The 19,331-nt window shown below is 39.7% G+C and overlaps 1 protein-coding gene across 3 annotated transcripts; it reads left to right on the plus strand.

Moving 5' to 3' along the window:
• Positions 1-387: 387 nt before the first annotated feature.
• Positions 388-18,947, plus strand: LOC124866215 (transmembrane protein 176B-like). 3 transcript variants are annotated; one of them, XM_047361909.1, is made up of 13 exons: positions 388-518; positions 7,788-7,982; positions 8,138-8,257; positions 8,517-8,573; positions 10,756-10,953; positions 11,362-11,484; positions 12,822-14,972; positions 15,057-15,167; positions 16,558-16,614; positions 16,961-17,021; positions 17,726-17,896; positions 18,009-18,128; positions 18,787-18,947. In XM_047361909.1, exons 2-7 carry the CDS (start codon positions 7,806-7,808, stop codon positions 12,873-12,875), a joined length of 729 nt encoding a protein of 242 aa, XP_047217865.1. In that variant the 5' UTR covers positions 388-518; positions 7,788-7,805; the 3' UTR covers positions 12,876-14,972; positions 15,057-15,167; positions 16,558-16,614; positions 16,961-17,021; positions 17,726-17,896; positions 18,009-18,128; positions 18,787-18,947. The 3 variants fall into 3 exon arrangements, with proteins under 3 accessions (XP_047217865.1, XP_047217864.1, XP_047217863.1); XM_047361908.1 differs by having other exon boundaries at positions 16,961-17,896; XM_047361907.1 differs by lacking the exon at positions 16,961-17,021.
• The last annotated feature ends 384 nt before the right edge of the window (positions 18,948-19,331 follow it).

A 19,331-nucleotide genomic window follows, 5' to 3' on the forward strand; every position in this document is an offset into this window, starting at 1 on the left:
TTAGAAGTGTCAGAGTGAATGGGGCTGAATACAAATGCATTTTTCATATTTTTCAGACATTTTCTTGTAAAGAAAAGTTAAAATTGATACAACTGTCTGTCTATTTCACAATTATACTTTATTTTCTTATCTTACATAAAATCCCTATAAAATATACAGTTGTCAAGGACTCTAAATAGCTTTATAAGGTTTCATTTGGTAGACATTTTCTGGCTACACGGATCTCATGGCAGATCTAGGCTGGGACACCAGATAATAATAAAAAAATATTATAATAAATCCAACAAATTTTTATCTGTCCTATTTCCCCTACACCGCCCTCTGTTTTTGTTAGCCCTGCTTTTCTTTGGAGGGGACTGAGTGTTCAACAAAGAGTTAAATTTTCCCCCAGACTCTGAGTGGGTGGAAGTACTTCTGGGAACAGGCTTGGAAAAGATCCCACATTCCATTATCATCTTTTTCTTCAGTTTGTGTCTCTGTTGTTGGATTACTAAGATTTCGCTCCGGTTTATTAACAGGTAGGTCTTTCTTTCCTTATGTTTGAGTTTAAAAGACAATTATTTAATTTGCTGGGCTGCATGGTGGCGCAGTTGGTAGCACTGTTGCTTTGCAGCAAGAAGGTCCTGGGTTCAATTACCAGCCAGGGGTCTTTCTGCATGGAGTTTGCATGTTCTCCCCAGGCATGCGTAGGTTCTCACTGGGTACTCCGGCTTCCTCCCACAGTCCAAAGACATGCCTGCTAGGCATTAATCGGTCACTCTAAATTGCCCTTAGGTGTATGAATGAGTGTGTGCGTGGTTGTTTGTGTGTTGCCCTGCGATGGACTGGCAACCTGTCCAGGGTGTACCCTGCCTCTCGCCCATAGACTGCTGGAGATAGGCACCAGCTCCCCCGCGACCCACTATGGAATAAGTGGTAGAAAATGACTGACTGACTGTTTAATTTGCTCTCTTGTAACTAAGGTAAAACTATTCTGACCAACATGGTAATATGACTAACACACAGGTGGATGGACAGATGGATGAATGAAGAATTTAATACTTTATTAATAATTAATAAATGATTAATGATGTGAAGAAAATTGGGTTTATAGCAACATCAAGAAATAAAGTAAAAAACAGAGTTGTAACTAGGACTTTGGAAGCTGGGGGGTCAAACCCAATATGATAATTTTGGAAAAGCTAAACTTACTGTTTTACAACATGAGATGAAGCCAAATGTGAGCTTTTAATTCACAGATTGTGGCAGAAGTATAAATCTACTGTTAGTAGCTGGATTGAACCAGAATCTGACTGTATGATTGGAGTGGACTTTATAGGAATTATTTGAGAGAAGTTGGACTGAACTGGATTCTATATAAACCTAGATGTAAACAGGTGCTGTTTGTCTGGTAATGTGGACCCCGGGTCAGATTGCCTCTTTGGTAATTGGTTCCCTCAAATTATAGCCAATGCTGCCATTTAATCAGAATAGTTCAATTCAGCTCAGTTTTTATAGCACTAAAGCACAACAAATGTCGTCTCAAGTAGTTATGTAGTAGTCAAGTAGTCAAGGAGTATGATTCTTGATTAATTCATATTTATCAAAAATTATAATAAAAAATCTTAATTCTGAAAAATAATTCCTTAATCAAAAGTCATTGCTCATGAATAGAAATCAGAGATGCACTCTGGTGTTGTGATTATGGGCTCAGAAGCACTTAGTAATTACAATTAGGTAATTAGGATTAATAATTGATCATTATTAACCAAAACCGCGCTAAATGTTACTGTATAATCAGCTGATTCACTGAAGGGTGGGGGAACTTTGACCTTATTTTGACAGATAAATCACTTTTGCACAAAATAAACACAAACTTTCTCTTCATATATGTGAAAATCTGTTGAAACCACATAGCCCTTATATAATTACTATTCTGGTCCAAAAACCTTCACCTAACTAACAAGCACTATTCTACAAAAAGAGGAAAATGATTACCTAACTAATAATAAAACGAAACATATGCGCATTGAGTGACTATTCAATTCAATTCAGTTTATTTATATAGCGAAATTAACAACACATGTCGTCTCAAGGCACTTCACAAAGTCAGGTTCATACATTCCTATTAATCGTAACCATTGAACAGTGCAGTTAGATTCAGGTATTTATTCAAATTGGATAAAACGTTTTTCTGTCTAAGGAAACCCAGCAGATTGCATCCAGTCAGTGACTTGCAGCATTCACTCCTCCTGGATGAGCATGTAGAGACAGTGGACAGTCACTGGCGTTGACTTTGCAGCAATCCCTCATACTGAGCATGCATGTAGCGACAGTGGAGAGGAAAAACTCCCTTTTAACAGGAAGAAACCTCCAGCAGAACCAGAACCAGGCTCAGTGTGAGCGGCCATCTGCCACGACCGACTGGGGGTTTGAGAGAACAGAGCAGAGACACAAAGAGAACAAAGAAGCACTGATCCAGGAGTACTTTCTATGGGAAGGAAAAGTAAATGTTAATGGATGTAGCTCCTTTAGTCGTTTCACCTAGAAAGAAAGAACAGATAAACTCTGAGCCAGTTTTCAAGGTTAGAGTCTGAAAGAGAGCACATAGAGTTAGTCACAGTAAAAGCTCAGTCAATCACCATGTCTAGGGGAGAGAAAGGGTTAAACACTAAAAGACAGGGCCATGTGGATCATAGGTAGAGGGTGAGCATTTAGTTGTTGCCAGCAGAAGCTTGGACGATGCGCCTCTCCAGAAAGTTGTCACAGGTAGACACAGAGTCAGGCCAGGTATAGCTTCTAGGAAGAGAATAGAGAGAACATAAAGTTAAAAGCTGAAATAACAGCAAATAATGCAAAATTGGAGAGTATTGTGAGAATGTAGCGAAGAGGGTGAAAGTGGTCATTATGTCCTCCAGCAGCCTAAGCCTATAGCAGCATAACTACACAGATAGTTTCAGTTCAGATTATTTAGCTAAACGGCGCTTATTTACAACAATGTCGTCTCAAGGCACTCCATGGCGCGGGGCCGCCGGGGAGGCCGGACCAAACCACCGAGTGCCAGAGCCCGCCCACCCCAGAACGGGCCACGTGTAGGGGCACTAAGTAAAATAAAAAACTGATAAAGTTTATCCATCTAGAGCCCACTGATGGTCATTGTTATACTAAAAACCACAAGGATTGGGATACCTCTCTGTCAGACTGATTATAACCATTGGAAAAGAGAAGGGGTCATACAGGTAGCAGAAATGGAGGGTGTGTTTGGACCTCAACCATAACTGAGCTGGTTTAGGCTAAACCTGACTCCCCCTTACTCCATCCAACAGGGAGGGAGGAAGGCTCCCTCCCTGATAAACTAAGCCACTCTAACTATAAGCTTTATCAAAAAGGAAAGTTTTAAGCCTAGCCTTAAAAGTAGACAGGGTGTTTGCCTCACGGAATAAAACTGGGAGCTGGTTCCACAGGAGAGGAGCCTGATAACTAAAGGATCTGCCTCCCATTCTACTTCTAGAGACTCTAGGAACCACCAGTAAACCTGCAGTCTGAGAACGAAGTGCTCTGTTAGGAACATATGGAACAATCAGATCTCTGATGTATGATGGAGCTAGATCATTAAGGGCTTTATATGTGAGGAGGAGAATTTTAAATTCTATTCTGGATTTAACAGGGAGCCAATGAAGGGAAGTTAAAATAGGAGAAATTTGATCTCTCTTTTTAATTTTCATCAGAACTTTCATCAAAACTCATTTTGAATCAGCTGAAGGCTTTTAACTGCATTTTGTGGACATCCTGATAGTAAAGAATTACAATAGTCCAGCCTTGAAGTAACCAATGCATGGACTAGTTTTTCAGTGTCACTCCTGGACAGGATATTTCTAATTTTGGCAATGTTCCGGAGGTGAAAGAAGAAAATCCTAGAAACCTGTTTAATATGGGATTTAAATGACATGTCCTGGTCAAAAGTAACACCAAGGTTTTTTACTTTATTACCGGAGGTCAATTTAATGCCATCCAGGTTAAGTGATTGACTAAGCAATTTCTTTTTTAAAGACTCCGGTCCAAAGACGACAACTTCTGTCTTGTCTGAATTTAGAAGCAAAAAAATGTAAAGTCATCCAAGTTTTTATGTCTTCAAGACATGCTTGTAGTTTTCTAACTGGTTGGGTTCATCAGGATTTATGGATAAGTAAAGCTGAGTATCATCAGTGTAACAGTGAAAATGTATCCCATGCTGCCTGATAATTTAACCTATTGGAAGCATATACTGGTCCTTCTCAAAATATTAGCATATTGTGATAAAGTTAATTATTTTCCATAATGTCATGATGAAAATTTAACATTCATATATTTTAGATTCATTGCACACTAACTGAAATATTTCAGGTCTTTTATTGTCATAATATGGATGATTTTGGCATACAGCTCATGAAAACCCAAAATTCCTATCTCACAAAATTAGCATATTTCATCCGACCAATAAAAGAAAAGTGTTTTTAATACAAAAAACGTCAACCTTCAAATAATCATGTACAGTTATGCACTCAATACTTGGTCGGGAATCCTTTTGCAGAAATGACTGCTTCAATGCGGCGTGGCATGGAGGCAATCAGCCTGTGGCACTGCTGAGGTCTTATGGAGGCCCAGGATGCTTCAATAGCGGCCTTTAGCTCATCCAGAGTGTTGGGTCTTGAGTCTCTCAACGTTCTCTTCACAATATCCCACAGATTCTCTATGGGGTTCAGGTCAGGAGAGTTGGCAGGCCAATTGAGCACAGTGATACCATGGTCAGTAAACCATTTACCAGTGGTTTTGGCACTGTGAGCAGGTGCCAGGTCGTGCTGAAAAATGAAATCTTCATCTCCATAAAGCTTTTCAGCAGATGGAAGCATGAAGTCCTCCAAAAGCTCCTGCTAGCTAGCTGCATTGACCCTGCCCTTGATAAAACACAGTGGACCAACACCAGCAGCTGACACGGCACCCCAGACCATCACTGACTGTGGGTACTTGACACTGGACTTCTGGCATTTTGGCATTTCCTTCTCCCCAGTCTTCCTCCAGACTCTGGCACCTTGATTTCCGGATGACATGCAGAATTTGCTGTCATCCGAAAAAAGTACTTTGGACCACTGAGCAACAGTCCAGTGCTGCTTCTCTGTAGCCCAGGTCAGGCGCTTCTGCCGCTGTTTCTGGTTCAAAAGTGGCTTGACCTGGGGAATGCGGCACCTGTAGCCCATTTCCTGCACACGCCTGTGCACGGTGGCTCTGGATGTTTCTACTCCAGACTCAGTCCACTGCTTCCGCAGGTCCCCCAAGGTCTGGAATTGGCCCTTCTCCACAATCTTCCTCAGGGTCCGGTCACCTCTTCTCGTTGTGCAGCGTTTTCTGCCACACTTTTTCCTTCCCACAGACTTCCCACTGAGGTGCCTTGATACAGCACTCTGGGAAAAGCCTATTCGTTCAGAAATTTCTTTCTGTGTCTTACCCTCTTGCTTGAGGGTGTCAATAGTGGCCTTCTGGACAGCAGTCAGGTCGGCAGTCTTGCCCATGATTGGGGTTTTGAGTGATGAACCAGGCTGGGAGTTTTTAAGGCCTCAGGAATCTTTTGCAGGTGTTTAGAGTTAACTCGTTGATTCAGATGATTAGGTTCTTAGCTCATTTAGAGACTCTTTTAATGATAAGCTAATTTTGTGAGATAGGAATTTTGGGTTTTCATGAGCTGTATGCCAAAATCATCCGTATTAAGACAATAAAAGACCTGAAATATTTCAGTTAGTGTGCAATGAATCTAAAATATATGAATGTTAAATTTTCATCATGACATTATGGAAAATAATGAACTTTATCACAATATGCTAATATTTTGAGAAGGACCTGTATATAGTAAAGATAATTGGCCCAAATACTGAACCCTGTGGTACTCCACAATTAACCCTGGAGTTTAAAGATGATTTATCATTTACATGAACAAACTGGAATCTGTCAGACAAATAAGATTTAAACCAGCCTAGCGCTGTTCCTCTGATCCCTACAGCATATTCCAGCTTTTTTAAGAGAATATTATGGTCGACTGTATCAAATGCAGCACTGAGATCTAACAGAACCAGAACAGACACAAGTCCATTATCTGAGGCCATAAGAATATCATTAGTGACTTTCAGCAGAGCTGTTTCAGTGCTATGATGAGCTCTGAAACCTGACTGAAACCCTTCAAACAGGTCATTGCTGTGTAAATGTTCACACATTTGATTAGCAACTATTTTCTCAAGAATTTTAGATTAGAATGGAAGATTGGATATAGGTCTGTAATTTTTCAAGTCATCTCGATCAAGCGAAGGTTTCTTAAGTAAAGGTTTAATTACAGCTAACTTAAAAGCTTGTGGTTCTGATCGATTTACTAAAGATAGATTAATCATATCTAAAATGGGGCTGGTAATCAGAGGGAACACTTCCTTAAATAATTTGGTTGGGATTGGGTCTAACATACAAGTTGAAGGTTTAGATGAAGCTAATATTTCTGATAACTCAGAAAGCTCCACAGGATCAAAACAGTCCAAACACAAATCAGGTTCTGTAGTTATTTCCAATGTTGTCTCACTTGCTGAGGATGAAGTAATCATCTTCGGGAGTATGTCAAAGATTTTATTTTTATTTATGAAGATCAAGCCAGCAGTTTTATGGACAAAATGTGCAATTTGGGTTAACTTGGAAAGAGAAGTCCTCCTGGTGTGCTGATGTCTCGATTGCGGTGATCAGCTTGTAGATGGTGGGCTGCTCCCTTAGCCACTAGCAGCTGATTGCCCCAAATCTCAAACAAAGAGTCATAAAACTCTGAGGCGGAAACTCAGTGGAAAAACTCCAGTAATAAAACTGGGACAAAGGAGTGGTCAGGCCACGAGGCCCAGACCGCAGCTGCTTTGAATGGAAAACCTTTTAAAAGTCCAACTCCTGGCTGATTTGGAGTCAAATCAGTCCTGGCTGATCAGCCGGACAAAAACATGAACACACACCTTGCTGATCACATCCGCACTCCGCGATTCAGCAACACTTGCACGGCAAATCAAACACTCAGCATAAAACACTTCAGTCAGTATTGCATGCAACAAGTTGACACCTCTGATTAACTACTGGTGATTCTAAATCACCTTAACCTCATCCTGCCCAGACCTCTAAATGCACCTATCCGATTTAAAATTAAAAAAAGAACGAAATTACTTTGATGTTGATTTCATCTCTCCACTGGTTTGAGGATGGGTCAGGTCTGAAGAAAAATAGGGGGGAACCAGAGTGTCACGGGCCCGTGATCAACTCAAAAACCGGAAACTTCTCATCCGTCCAAAACAGGGGAAATATGAGGAACCGTTGCAGTCTCTCGTTGCAACTCATCTCATTGGCAACAAACCTCTGTGGGTTTTCCTCTGCGCCAGATTATTTGCAGGATCTTCGATCGGTTATGAATCTTCTGACCTTCTTGTATCAGACAGATTTCCAGCTTTCAAGCTCTTCCAGGAATGGCCGTGTGGAGGAAATGTTCGCCTGTGAGCTTTTGTCTCTCCAGGTATGCGCCTCCGTTGCGTCTTCCTGTGAGACACGCTGGAAATGGCAACGAAGGTTTGTTTCTGCGGGTTTTATAATCCCGGGTGACGTCAGAGCTACAACGCCTGTTGAGCTGCGCATGTCGAACTGCACAGCCTAGTCGTCTGTCCAACCAAAATGGAAGACCCTAACACCAGGCACCAGCAGAACCAAGGTACTTGAGACAAAACAAACAGATCCATTGATACCTTTAAATGTTAACCTTCTCTCTTCAGCTTCTAAGAGCAGGAAGGATGACTGTGACCATGAGCAGGACCGACGGGGTCACCATATTCACTGTGACCTCTGACCCTGAGAGTCGTTGGCCTCTTCTGTGCCAGATCCTGAAGAGTCTTTGCTACAGCCCGGTGTGCTGCTCTGTGTCTCAGCAGCTGAGGAAGACCCAGAGGACGTCTCTGTCCGTGCTCGGGGTGAGCTGCAACCTTGTCTGCTGTTATCAAACATTTAGCATTTCTGTTATTATTTCAACAAAGACAAGATTCTTGTCTTATTGACTCTCTTTAAAGTTGAAAGTTAGTTTTTAACCCAGATGTTTATGAATGCTACCATGCTCTACCCTCAACAGACCTTACAGATTATGATTGGACTGCTCCATATTGGCCTCGGCATCAACCTGCTGGTGGTCTACTATAACTATTGGTTTACGATCAGGTACACTGGGTTTCCCTTCTGGTTGGGAGCACTGGTAAGTAAGTTTATTATTGGCTGTTAGCTTCAAAGATGAACTGTCTGTGCCTTAAAGGCATTCAGAGAAGTGGGTTCTCAGATAAAATATTAGCTAACATTAAAATTAATTAACTATTGTGTATCTTGTCTACAGTGAGAAAATGTAAAGCCATTTTTGTCTAAATGATGTGAATAATAGTAGGAAAACAACATTGTATTAATATAGAATTATTCTGAATGAGTTGAACACATTTCATATATTTCTTTTGTTTTCTTAGTTTATTGTTTTTGGCATCATCGGCATTTTGTCTGAAAAGTATCCAAGTCCATGTCTGGTGAGTAGTTTGCCTTCATAACATCCTCAAGGCTTCATTTGTTTTCATTTCCTATTCTTGTTATAATCTGTATCTACGTTTTTATCGACCTACATTTTCCATCACCTAGAGAGTAACATGTGAAACTCTTTTTTGCTTCTTTATGTCTACAGCACCTTGCAAAATTATTCATACAACCTTCCCATGTTAAAACTATAGATATAAATTGCGGTGAACACCATGCAGTGGAAGGATAATGATACATAATTTGTGTTGCTTTTGCAAACAGAAACGTGAAATGATGTCGAACTCATTCAGCCATTCAAGGCTGCAGGACTATTTTTCTCTGTAATTCCTGCTGCAGGTCTTTTAATCTTTTAGGGTTTGTCTCTACAGTCTGAACCTTTTGCCCATTCTTCTTTGTAGAATAGCTTAAACTCAGTTTTGCCATAGATTCTCTATTGAATTGTTGACCTGCACTTCAACTAGGCTATTCTAAGACAATGAATGTACTTTGATGTAAGCCATTCCATTGTAGCTCTGGTCGGATGTTTAGGGTTATTGTCCAGCTTAATGGTCAAGGACCTCCTCAGTCTCCATTGACCTTTCCAGTGAGGTTGGATTTGTGGATGACTACTAGTTACCAGGTCAACAGATTTTACCACCTGATTATAGTACAATGGCATTTATGGGTTTAATGTGACAAAATGTGCAAATTGTCCACAGAGTATGAATACAGGTCCTTCTCAAAATATTAGCATATTGTGATAAAGTTAATTATTTTCCATAATGTAATGATGAAAATTTAACATTCATATATTTTAGATTCATTGCACACTAACTGAAATATTTCAGGTCTTTTATTGTCTTAATACGGATGATTGTGGCATACAGCTCATGAAAACCCCAAATTCCTATCTCACAAAATTAGCATATTTCATCCGACCAATAAAAGAAAAGTATTTTTAATACAAAAAACGTCAACCTTCAAATAATCATGTACAGTTATGCACTCAATACTTGGTCGGAAAACCTTTTGCAGAAATGACTGCTTCAATGCGGCGTGGCATGGAGGCAATCAGCCTGTGGCACTGCTGAGGTCTTATGGAGGCCCAGGATGCTTCGATAGCGGCCTTTAGCTCATCCAGAGTGTTGGGTCTTGAGTCTCTCAACGTTCTCTTCACAATATCCCACAGATTCTCTATGGGGTTCAGGTCAGGAGAGTTGGCAGGCCAATTGAGCACAGTGATACCATGGTCAGTAAACCATTTACCAGTGGTTTTGGCACTGTGAGCAGGTGCCAGGTCGTGCTGAAAAATGAAATCTTCATCTCCATAAAGCTTTTCAGCAGATGGAAGCATGAAGTGCTCCAAAATCTCCTGATAGCTAGCTGCATTGACCCTGCCCTTGATAAAACACAGTGGACCAACACCAGCAGCTGACACGGCACCCCAGACCATCACTGACTGTGGGTACTTGACACTGGACTTCTGGCATTTTGGCATTTCCTTCTCCCGGTGGCTCTGGATGTTTCTACTCCAGACTCAATCCACTGCTTCCGCAGGTCCCCCAAGGTCTGGAATCGGCCCTTCTCCACAATCATCCTCAGGGTCCGGTCACCTCTTCTCGTTGTGCAGCGTTTTCTGCCACACTTTTTCCTTCCCACAGACTTCCCACTGAGGTGCCTTGATACAGCACTCTGGGAACAGCCTATTTGTTCAGAAATGTCTTTCTGTGTCTTACCCTCTTGCTTGAGGGTGTCAATAGTGGCCTTCTGGACAGCAGTCAGGTCGGCAGTCTTACCCATGATTGGGGTTTTGAGTGATGAACCAGGCTGGGAGTTTTAAAGGCCTCAGGAATCTTTTGCAGGTGTTTAGAGTTAACTCGTTGATTCAGATGATTAGGTTCATAGCTCGTTTAGAGACCCTTTTAATGATAAGCTAATTTTGTGAGATAGGAATTTTGGGTTTTCATGAGCTGTATGCCAAAATCATCCGTATTAAGACAATAAAAGACCTGAAATATTTCAGTTAGTGTGCAATGAATCTAAAATATATGAATGTTAAATTTTCATCATGACATTATGGAAATTAATTAACTTTATCACAATATGCTAATATTTTGAGAAGGACCTGTATGTTTGCAAGGCACAGTATGAGTGTACTATATGTGGTTTATTTGGGATGTTACTCTTATATTTCAGGTCATCATCAATGTGATTCTGAACCTGGCTGGACTTGCTTTTGCTATTACAGCCATTGTGCTCTACAGCATCTATGTTGCCAACGTCCGTGTGTGGTACAGCTGTGAGCAGACTCACTACTGGGGATACACAACACCAAGTCCAGCTTCTGATATGCAATACAATGAGAATTGCTTGAGAGGCAAAACACTGATTGTGGTAAGCCCATTGTTTGGGATATTGCCTTGAAGCATTGATAATCCTCTTCAGAGGGGATCTCATCATCTAAAATGGGAGGAGTTTCATTTTTATTAAAGGTTCTTTAGGTTTTTGCTAGGTTGTTTAGGCTCTTCAAATGTTCAACAGGTATTATACATACCTGATCCCTTATCATCAACCACACCTGAAGCATTTGGTCACAAACACGCATCAGACTGAACTTCTGCTGTAAAATATCTGTTTTCACAGCAGAAGCATGACCTGAACATGGCCAAACCTTCCTTCCAGAAGATTGCTATATGAAGTTAGATGACATTTTAAGTTGAAGTACAAAACTAAGTAGTGCAGAAACTGACCCATCTCTGGGTTTCAAGAGTTGAAGGTAACATTGTGGTTTGTGGTCTGCAGATGCTTCTGAGAAGCATCACTGGTGTCCTGATCGTCATATCAGCTGCTGAGCTTTGTGCCGTCATCAGCTCTGCTGTGTTGGGCATCCAGGCTCTGAGGAGCATTAACAAGAAGAAGAACAAGGTAAAATGCATACAATGTTCATTGTCACCAAATGTTCCAGCTGGTGGCAAACAGTTTTGAGCTGGATGTCATGTTTTGACCCTGTGCTGAAAGCAAGCAGTTAACTAAACCAAAGCATAATTTCACAAAACAATGATAGAAGTGATGGAAAATATAGAAAACAGAAGAGGAAAGTCATCAGTTGAATAGAATGGTCTCTGAGATAAATATGGATGGAATGTGTACCAGGTTGTATAGATTAGGAGATATATCGCTAAACACCAGAGCCTGCATTCACAAAGAATCCTCAGACAGAAAGTAGCTGCCGTCATTCTAAGAAAAATCTTAGAATTTATCGAGCTCTAAGATTTTTCTTAAATTGTCCGTCAGTAAGATAAAAGTTATTCAGGAAGCATCTGAGGCTTTGAGAGAACTCCTAACGTGAGGAGATGTTAAGAGTAGTGAGGAGGACTTTAAGTGAACCTAAGAGTGTCTGAAGCAGAGAGGATGGAGGAAAAACAGAGAGAAAGGAGAGATCTTCTCCTCCAATGAACAACAGAGAATGAATAAAACGCCACCGGTTCCATGGTGCAGAGATCCACCCCCTAAACAGTCGAGTCAATGAGCTCATAAACTTCTAGAACAATCATACAATTATTAATACAGAGATAAGATTAAATTTATCATCCCCCTGGGGGGAAATTAAATAGTTTCAGCAGCAGGAAAGGATAAAGGTCAACCTCTAGTAAGGTGATATTAGGAAAGATCTTTGAGAATACGGGCCCAGATCTTTAGATCTTTGGAGAAATGTGTTGCTTTGACTCTGAATGGAGCAGTGCATCTTTTTAAGCATGTCTCAGCATGATGTCTGAAAACTGTGATCCTGAATATGTCGAATGAGTTTAGGCATTATAATGTTTTGCTGGATCAACTTGTGGGTGGCGTCTTGTTGTCTTAGATGTTGCCTTTAAAATAAACCATGTCAGAATTCAACAGAAGATTATTGGTGCAAAAAAACTATTTGATCAATTTTCTTTGTTCTTTGGATATCAAAAGCATTTAGCGTTTATTGTTGCCCTGACCTGGATGACTGAGAATTAACAAACCTATTATGGAGTTTGTACAGAATCTGACCTAATTTTTTCTATTTCCTGTAATAGCGTCTGACTTGTTAGGATTTTATAAAGTCTGAAACTTTGTTTCTGCGCTAACAAGCTAAATCCCAGAGAGCTTTTCCAAAGACACTGCTTCCTTACTTTTACTTTAATTATCAAAATTCCTTCATGCTCTTCAGTTTTTGTTTTTCATTCCTGAATTGTGTCTTTTTTAATTTTCTCAATAAAATTTTTCTCCTTTAGAGCTGTGATGACCCAGAGCAGTACAACGCATTACTGGACAAAGTCACAGCCTAGTCTGCAGCCTGACCGTCTTCTACATCCCATAATCTACTATTATAGCACCACAATAAACACTTTTATTCACGCTGCTGCGAAGCTGACTGATTTCAAGTGTTTCATGAAAGTTCTGCTTTTCTGCTTCACTTGAGAATTTTAACTTCTCTGCCGTCTGTTTTGGCTGAGTACTCTTTATATTGGATATAGCTTATTTTCATGCCCAGAAACATATTGTGTATTTTCGATGGTATTTTCATTCTTGCATTATAGATTTAAACTATTTTACTGGTTCTATAACTTTTCAGAACTAGCCCCTCCTCTTTAAATACCAGGGTTTCTTGCAGAGATTTTGCCAAAGTACAAAACAACAAGAAATGGACTTTTCTTAGTTTGTTGTGTTATGTCATAAAAACTATAAAAAAGGAAAATAAATCATGATCTATTGAAATTGCATGATTGATTGAATGATGTGGTTAAAGTATATGTTCCTTGTTTACCTCAGAAGTGGAAATGTTAAGTTTAAATTTGGAAAAATTACCTGTGAAGTCTCTAAAAGTTTGAATTCTGAGTTGAAAAGGGATCTGAACTCCAATATGGCTGCCCTGCCTAATAAGCTTTGCAGTAACCAGAGTAAACATACTTTTTTCTGTACTTCTAATACGCAGCATCCGGCATCTGTTCCTGGGTAACTGTTGTCCAGTCAGGTTAAATTGGGAGTTTTCCAAACTTTATCCACTGCACGTCTGTTTTGAGAAGATTCTAACAGAATCAACAGCACTGTTTTCTGTTGGTTCTTATTAGCGTTACATTCGTTAGTGTGAATACACTTTAAGTACCACTAAAGGCAACCAAAGTACCAACTGTTGTTCTTTTCTCACAGTTTAAGAGCTGTGGGTCTATTTGGACATGACACTAACACTGTTTGTGTTTATTATTTTCAAACAATAGGCAATGTAAGAAATAAAATAAACGAAAAAGGCAATACAAATTATGCTCTGCTATTTATTTTATTGTTTTCTGTACATTGAATATTAAAGGCTTTAATGTTTGTTTTGCTCTTCATGTCTAGTCTGTTTATTAGGGCTGAATGATATCAGGAAAAAATATAATTTAATCCGATTAAGATGACACTATCAATTAATCCACATCTTCTTGACTCTTTTCTTTTTTTTCTATCATTACAGTTTTCCCACCATTGCCTTTAGCATTTAGCTTTAACTTTTCAGTCTCACTGGGGGTCGATAAAGACCAATCAACCAGCCAAATATATTATTTGTAAGTACGGTGAGAATGCATGGCACTTGAACTATGATATCCCATCAAATATTGAATCCAGTCTTTTGCGATTGCAATTTTCCAAACATTAGTATTGCACTGATGACTGAGGTTCAATATATTATGCAGCTCTACCAAAATCAAGCCAAGTACATGTTTAATTCTACTGTCATAATCTCAAAAATATATATTGTAGAAAAAATGACAGAAATCAAAACAGTAGGATTTATAAAATAAAAAGAACAAGTCACAAAAGGTTTAGTAAATCTGAACTCTTCTGGCTCTTTGCAGATTTTAAAATGTGTGAAGACAGAAAAATAAAACCAAACTAAAACAAATCCAAAGCTTTTTTCTTTCCTTTAAAAGAAAGATAGATTGAATTTTCTATTACAGTATATCTTAAATTTAAAAAGTTGAAATCTCGCAAGGTCAGAGACTAACCATGACTGGGATACGTCCATGTATTTACATTTGATAGACTTGTTGATGCATACCAATGACTCTGTTTACTTTGGCAGCTGCAGACTCTTCAGAACATTCCTTTGCTGAACCATTCCCCTCTACAAACAGCCACCCTTCACATGCACACTCAGGTCAAACACAAGAGGAAGAATTCATTAGTATTGCTGCTCTCCAGTTCATGCTTCAGGTTGAGATCAGGTCTCTGAGTAGTTAAGGTGCATCCAGAAGAAGAAGGTGACTGGGATCCCTCTGGGAGCAGACAGTGGGAGCATGTTTCCACCACTGTGCCAGATCCTGAAGGCTCTTTGCTGCAGACATGGCTGTTGCTGCTGTTTGAACAAACTGGGAGTGGAGACCTGCTTGGCTGCAGCTGTCGGGGTGAGAGGAACCAGGGGAAGTATTCTACCTTTAGCTGAGCTTAATCACCAGACAGTGATCATGTTTTTGTTATCTGATGTGCAGACTATTCAGATTATGGTGGGTGTGCTTTATATCGGGCTTGGACCGGGAAGAACAAGCACTCGTCTGGGGGATTTTTCCAGTCTGGGTGCTGCTTACTGGCTGGGTGCTGTGGTAAAAACATTTTGTTTATAGTTTATTCTTTCAATTCATAATGCCTTCATAATTTTCATATGAGATAAAACATTTAATGGCTTCTTAAAGGCCATTGCTCACTTTTCATATCAGGTGAAACTGGTCTTAAATCAGTAGAGCCAAACTTAAAAGCTTTAACTAGACCAAGGAACAGGCCTTCTTAAGCAATTGCTTTAATGAACCTCTTTAATGGACACTTATTTCGATCTATCATGGACCCGAAAATATCCCCCCTAATCGGCCAGAAGGCAGAGAAATATTTTAGGGAAACTCATTGTTTCACAAGCAAGTTGCCAATATGTAATTAAAGTTAGTAATAATGTCCCATCAAATATTACAAATAATACAGATATGTATCATTAGGCACAGCTATAACCCTGTTCAAATATGGCAGCGTCATGCCTCTTTGCTTGTTCAGGTACAAATGGACAGATACAATTATGGATGTTCACATCTAGCATTAAAACTGTTGCAAATAGAAATAAACTCATGGCCAAATTTTTGGTCTTAAAATCACCTATAAATTAATTAATGTTGTAATTCTTCTAACGGGGTAGGAACAGTCCATTTTATAAAAGTGGGTACAATCAGCTCTATGAAAAAGCCCATCTGTGGATCTAGTGATCCACTGATATACTCATAAAAAGGCCTTTTCTAATTGCCAAGGATCCCAACAAGCGCTGCATTAAAATGCTGCTTCTAGAAAGTCTGGAACAGATCCAGGTAACAACTGCTGCTGAAGAAGAGTCACTTCAGGACCCTGGGTCTTCCTTCACAGGACATTTTAGGCTCAAACTGCTAAAAAAAAAAAATCCCAGATCACAGGACATATGGTAGGCTTTTGTCATCATGGTTAAAGGTCAGGTTATTAGATATTTCTGAGTTCTCAGGAGCAGACCCAAATGCATCAGGCAGGCAGAGGCAGTGTGGTGAGTTGAAATGTTTAAAAATTAAAGAAAAATGTACAAGGCAAGTCATGAAGACAGGCATGGGAGTGAGTAGTCAAGGTCATGGACAGGCTTGTCATGGCAAAACAGTACAATACACCTGTGAATAGTGAATGGAACTGCAGAGTCCATATGGAGCTTAGCACAGATGAAAACAGGCAGAACTGATTGGCATGAAGCAGGTGGACTGAATGAAGCTGAGAGTAGAAACAAAACATCATTGGAATTAAACAAAGACCCATAAACAGAATATGTAACAAACTAAACCGAAAGGAAAAAAAACTTATAATGCACCACTTCAAGATAATAAACAATTACAATCAGAGGAAAAACCTAAAACAAAACTCAAACATCTACAGATCATGGCAGTTTTCACTTTGTATTTTCTTGCCACTGACCAGTTGCCGATTGTTTCTTGTCAGTTTATTGTAACAGGAATCATGACCATTTTGGCGGGTCGGTTCCCTTCTTCCTGCTTGGTGAGTTAAAGCTTTATTAATTAAAGAACCCAATAATATCTCATGTACAGTGCCTTGTAAAGGGATTAAGACCCCTTGAACCTTTTCTCATGTTGTCTTGTTACAACCACAGACCTCTGTGGGGTTTATTTGATAGACCAACCAACACAAAGAGGTGCATAACGGTAAAGCGGAAGGAAAAGATGGTTTACAAAATGGGTTACAAATGAAAATCTAAAAAGTGGGACATGTGTTTGTCTTCCATCATTTTACCATTTTACCCCTAAATAAAATCCTATGCAACTTATTGCGTTCAGAAGTGTGCGTGATTTAATTTCAGTATAAATGCATCTCTTCTGCTTCAAAGGTTTGTTAGAGAACATTAGAGAACAAACAACATCACGAAGACCAAGGAACCCATCAGACAGGTCAGTGGAGACGTTTAATTCAAGATTGGGGTCTAAAACAATATCTCAAGCCTTGAACATCTCACAGAGATCTGTTCAATCCATCATCTGAGCATGGAGAGAGGATGGACCAACTGCAGACCTACCAAGACATGGACGTCCACCTAGACTGAAAGAAGAGAATCTGTCAACAGGAGAATACATCACCCTGAACACACCATACCTACTGTAATTCATGGTAGTGGTAGGATTATGCTGTGAGGATGCATTTCTTTAACAGGAACAGGAAGTTGGGGAGAATTAACGACAACATGTATGGAGCTGAATACAGGACAGTTCTCAAAGAAAACTTGTTGGAAACTGCAAAGGACTGAGACCTTCAGAACGTCAACAGCTCTAAACAAACAGTCATATTTCAGTGTCTAGATGTCCAAGACACACCCCAACAGACCTGCAGCTTTAAATGCAGCAAAAAATGGTTTTACTCAGGGACTCAGGGATTTTTAGATTTTTAATTTTTCCTAAAAAACCAACAAAATGTTTTTCCATTCAACAAGTTTTCTCTACTTTCTGTTAGACTGGCTCATTAAAAACCTAACAGAATGCATTAAAGTTTGCAATAAAATTTACATTTGTAACGTGACTAAAGGAAAAAAGGAAACAAAAGTGTGAATACTACTTTTATCCTGCTTAGAGCTCAATCTCTGTTGAATCCCTCTTGTCAGGTGGGCTTTACTGTGTTCATGAACATTGTTGGTGCCATATTCTCCATTACTGGCATTGTGTTGCACACGATAGACCTGAAAAATTCTTCTCTGCTCTGGATTTGTGATCGCTTCCGTTATGATCCCGATCATTCCGATGACAACTGCAGAAACGTGGCCATCTTCGATCAGGTGAGCAGGGCCAATAATTAATACAGGAGCTTGTGATCTTTGCTCTGAACTGTCAGAGCAGTTGTTACATTTATATCTGCTTATGGGAAAATCATTTAGTTTTCTTCTCCAGAATCTGCTGACATCTCTGGACCAAACCTTGATTCTCCTGGCGGTTCTTCTGTTGGTTGTCAGTATTTGTTTTGCTGTTTTGGGCTTGAGGTTTCTGACTGTGAAGGTGACCATGGAAGAGGTACGACGCATCATGACAATGCACCAAATTTAACAAAATATGTTAAACTCATTAACCATAAATGCTGTTATAAATATTTGTATGAAATAATAAACTGGTTAGAAGAACGTACATCCCCTGCCATTCTCCCATTTTGGGCCAAGCTTCAGCTGTTGGACAGATGGCTTCACACTTGACTCTAGAATAATTTGGTGTACAGTGGAGTTAATGGTGGAATTAATAACCTCTAGGTGCCCAGGTTCAGTCAGTGAAAAACAAGCCCAAACAATCAGCTTTCTGCCACTGTGCTTGACAGTTGGCATGAGGTACTGAGTTTGGTTTTCTCCAAACATGGAGCTGAGATTTATGGTGAAACATCTGTACATTCCAGAAGAACATAATTTATTTGTATGCTCTGACCTTGGAGTTAATTTGCTGGGAAGATTGGCAGCTGTCTGAAATGTTTTCTACTAGTGAATAATCTGTTTGTAGAATGATGGACTTTTAATTGTTTAATTGTTTGAAAGTGGTTTTGTAACCCTTCTGAGATTGATGGGCAGCACTAGTTTCCTTTTGGAGCTGGTGAGGACCAATTGATTTGTTATTCTGTCTTGTTTTATATAAAGAAGTTGTACTTACTGATCAGTTGTGACTGTTTTAATTTTTTTCATGTCACCAGGTTGACAACATTTCTGAAGACTTGAAGAAAATTCTCATCTGTCCTGGTTCTTAAAACCATTAGTGCTTCAATAGACAGCTTCTCACTTCTACTGAAGGCAATCTAAATGTTTTTATAACAAATACAGTGATTTCTCAATAAAGATATTCAATTGTCATCAATTCAGTTCAATTCAGTTTTATTTATATAGCGCCAATTCACAACACATGTTGTCTCAAGGCACTTCACAAAAGTCAGGTACATACATTCCCATTAATCGTAACCATTGAACAGTTCAGTCAGATTCAATTATTTATTCAAATTGGATAAAAAGTTTTTCTATCTAAGGAAACCCAGCAGATTGCATCCAGTCAGTGACTTGCAGCATTCACTCCTCCTGGATGAGCATGTAGAGACAGTGGACAGTCACTGGTGTTGACTTTGCAGCAATCCCTCATACTGAGCATGCATGTAGCGACAGTGGAGAGGAAAAACTCCCTTTTAACAGGAAGAAACCTCCAGCAGAACCAGGCTCAGTGTGAGCGGCCATCTGCCACGAGCGACTG

Source organism: Girardinichthys multiradiatus, chromosome 3 (genome assembly GCF_021462225.1).
Source record: "Girardinichthys multiradiatus isolate DD_20200921_A chromosome 3, DD_fGirMul_XY1, whole genome shotgun sequence".
In the NCBI taxonomy this organism is placed as follows: Eukaryota; Metazoa; Chordata; class Actinopteri; order Cyprinodontiformes; family Goodeidae; genus Girardinichthys; species Girardinichthys multiradiatus.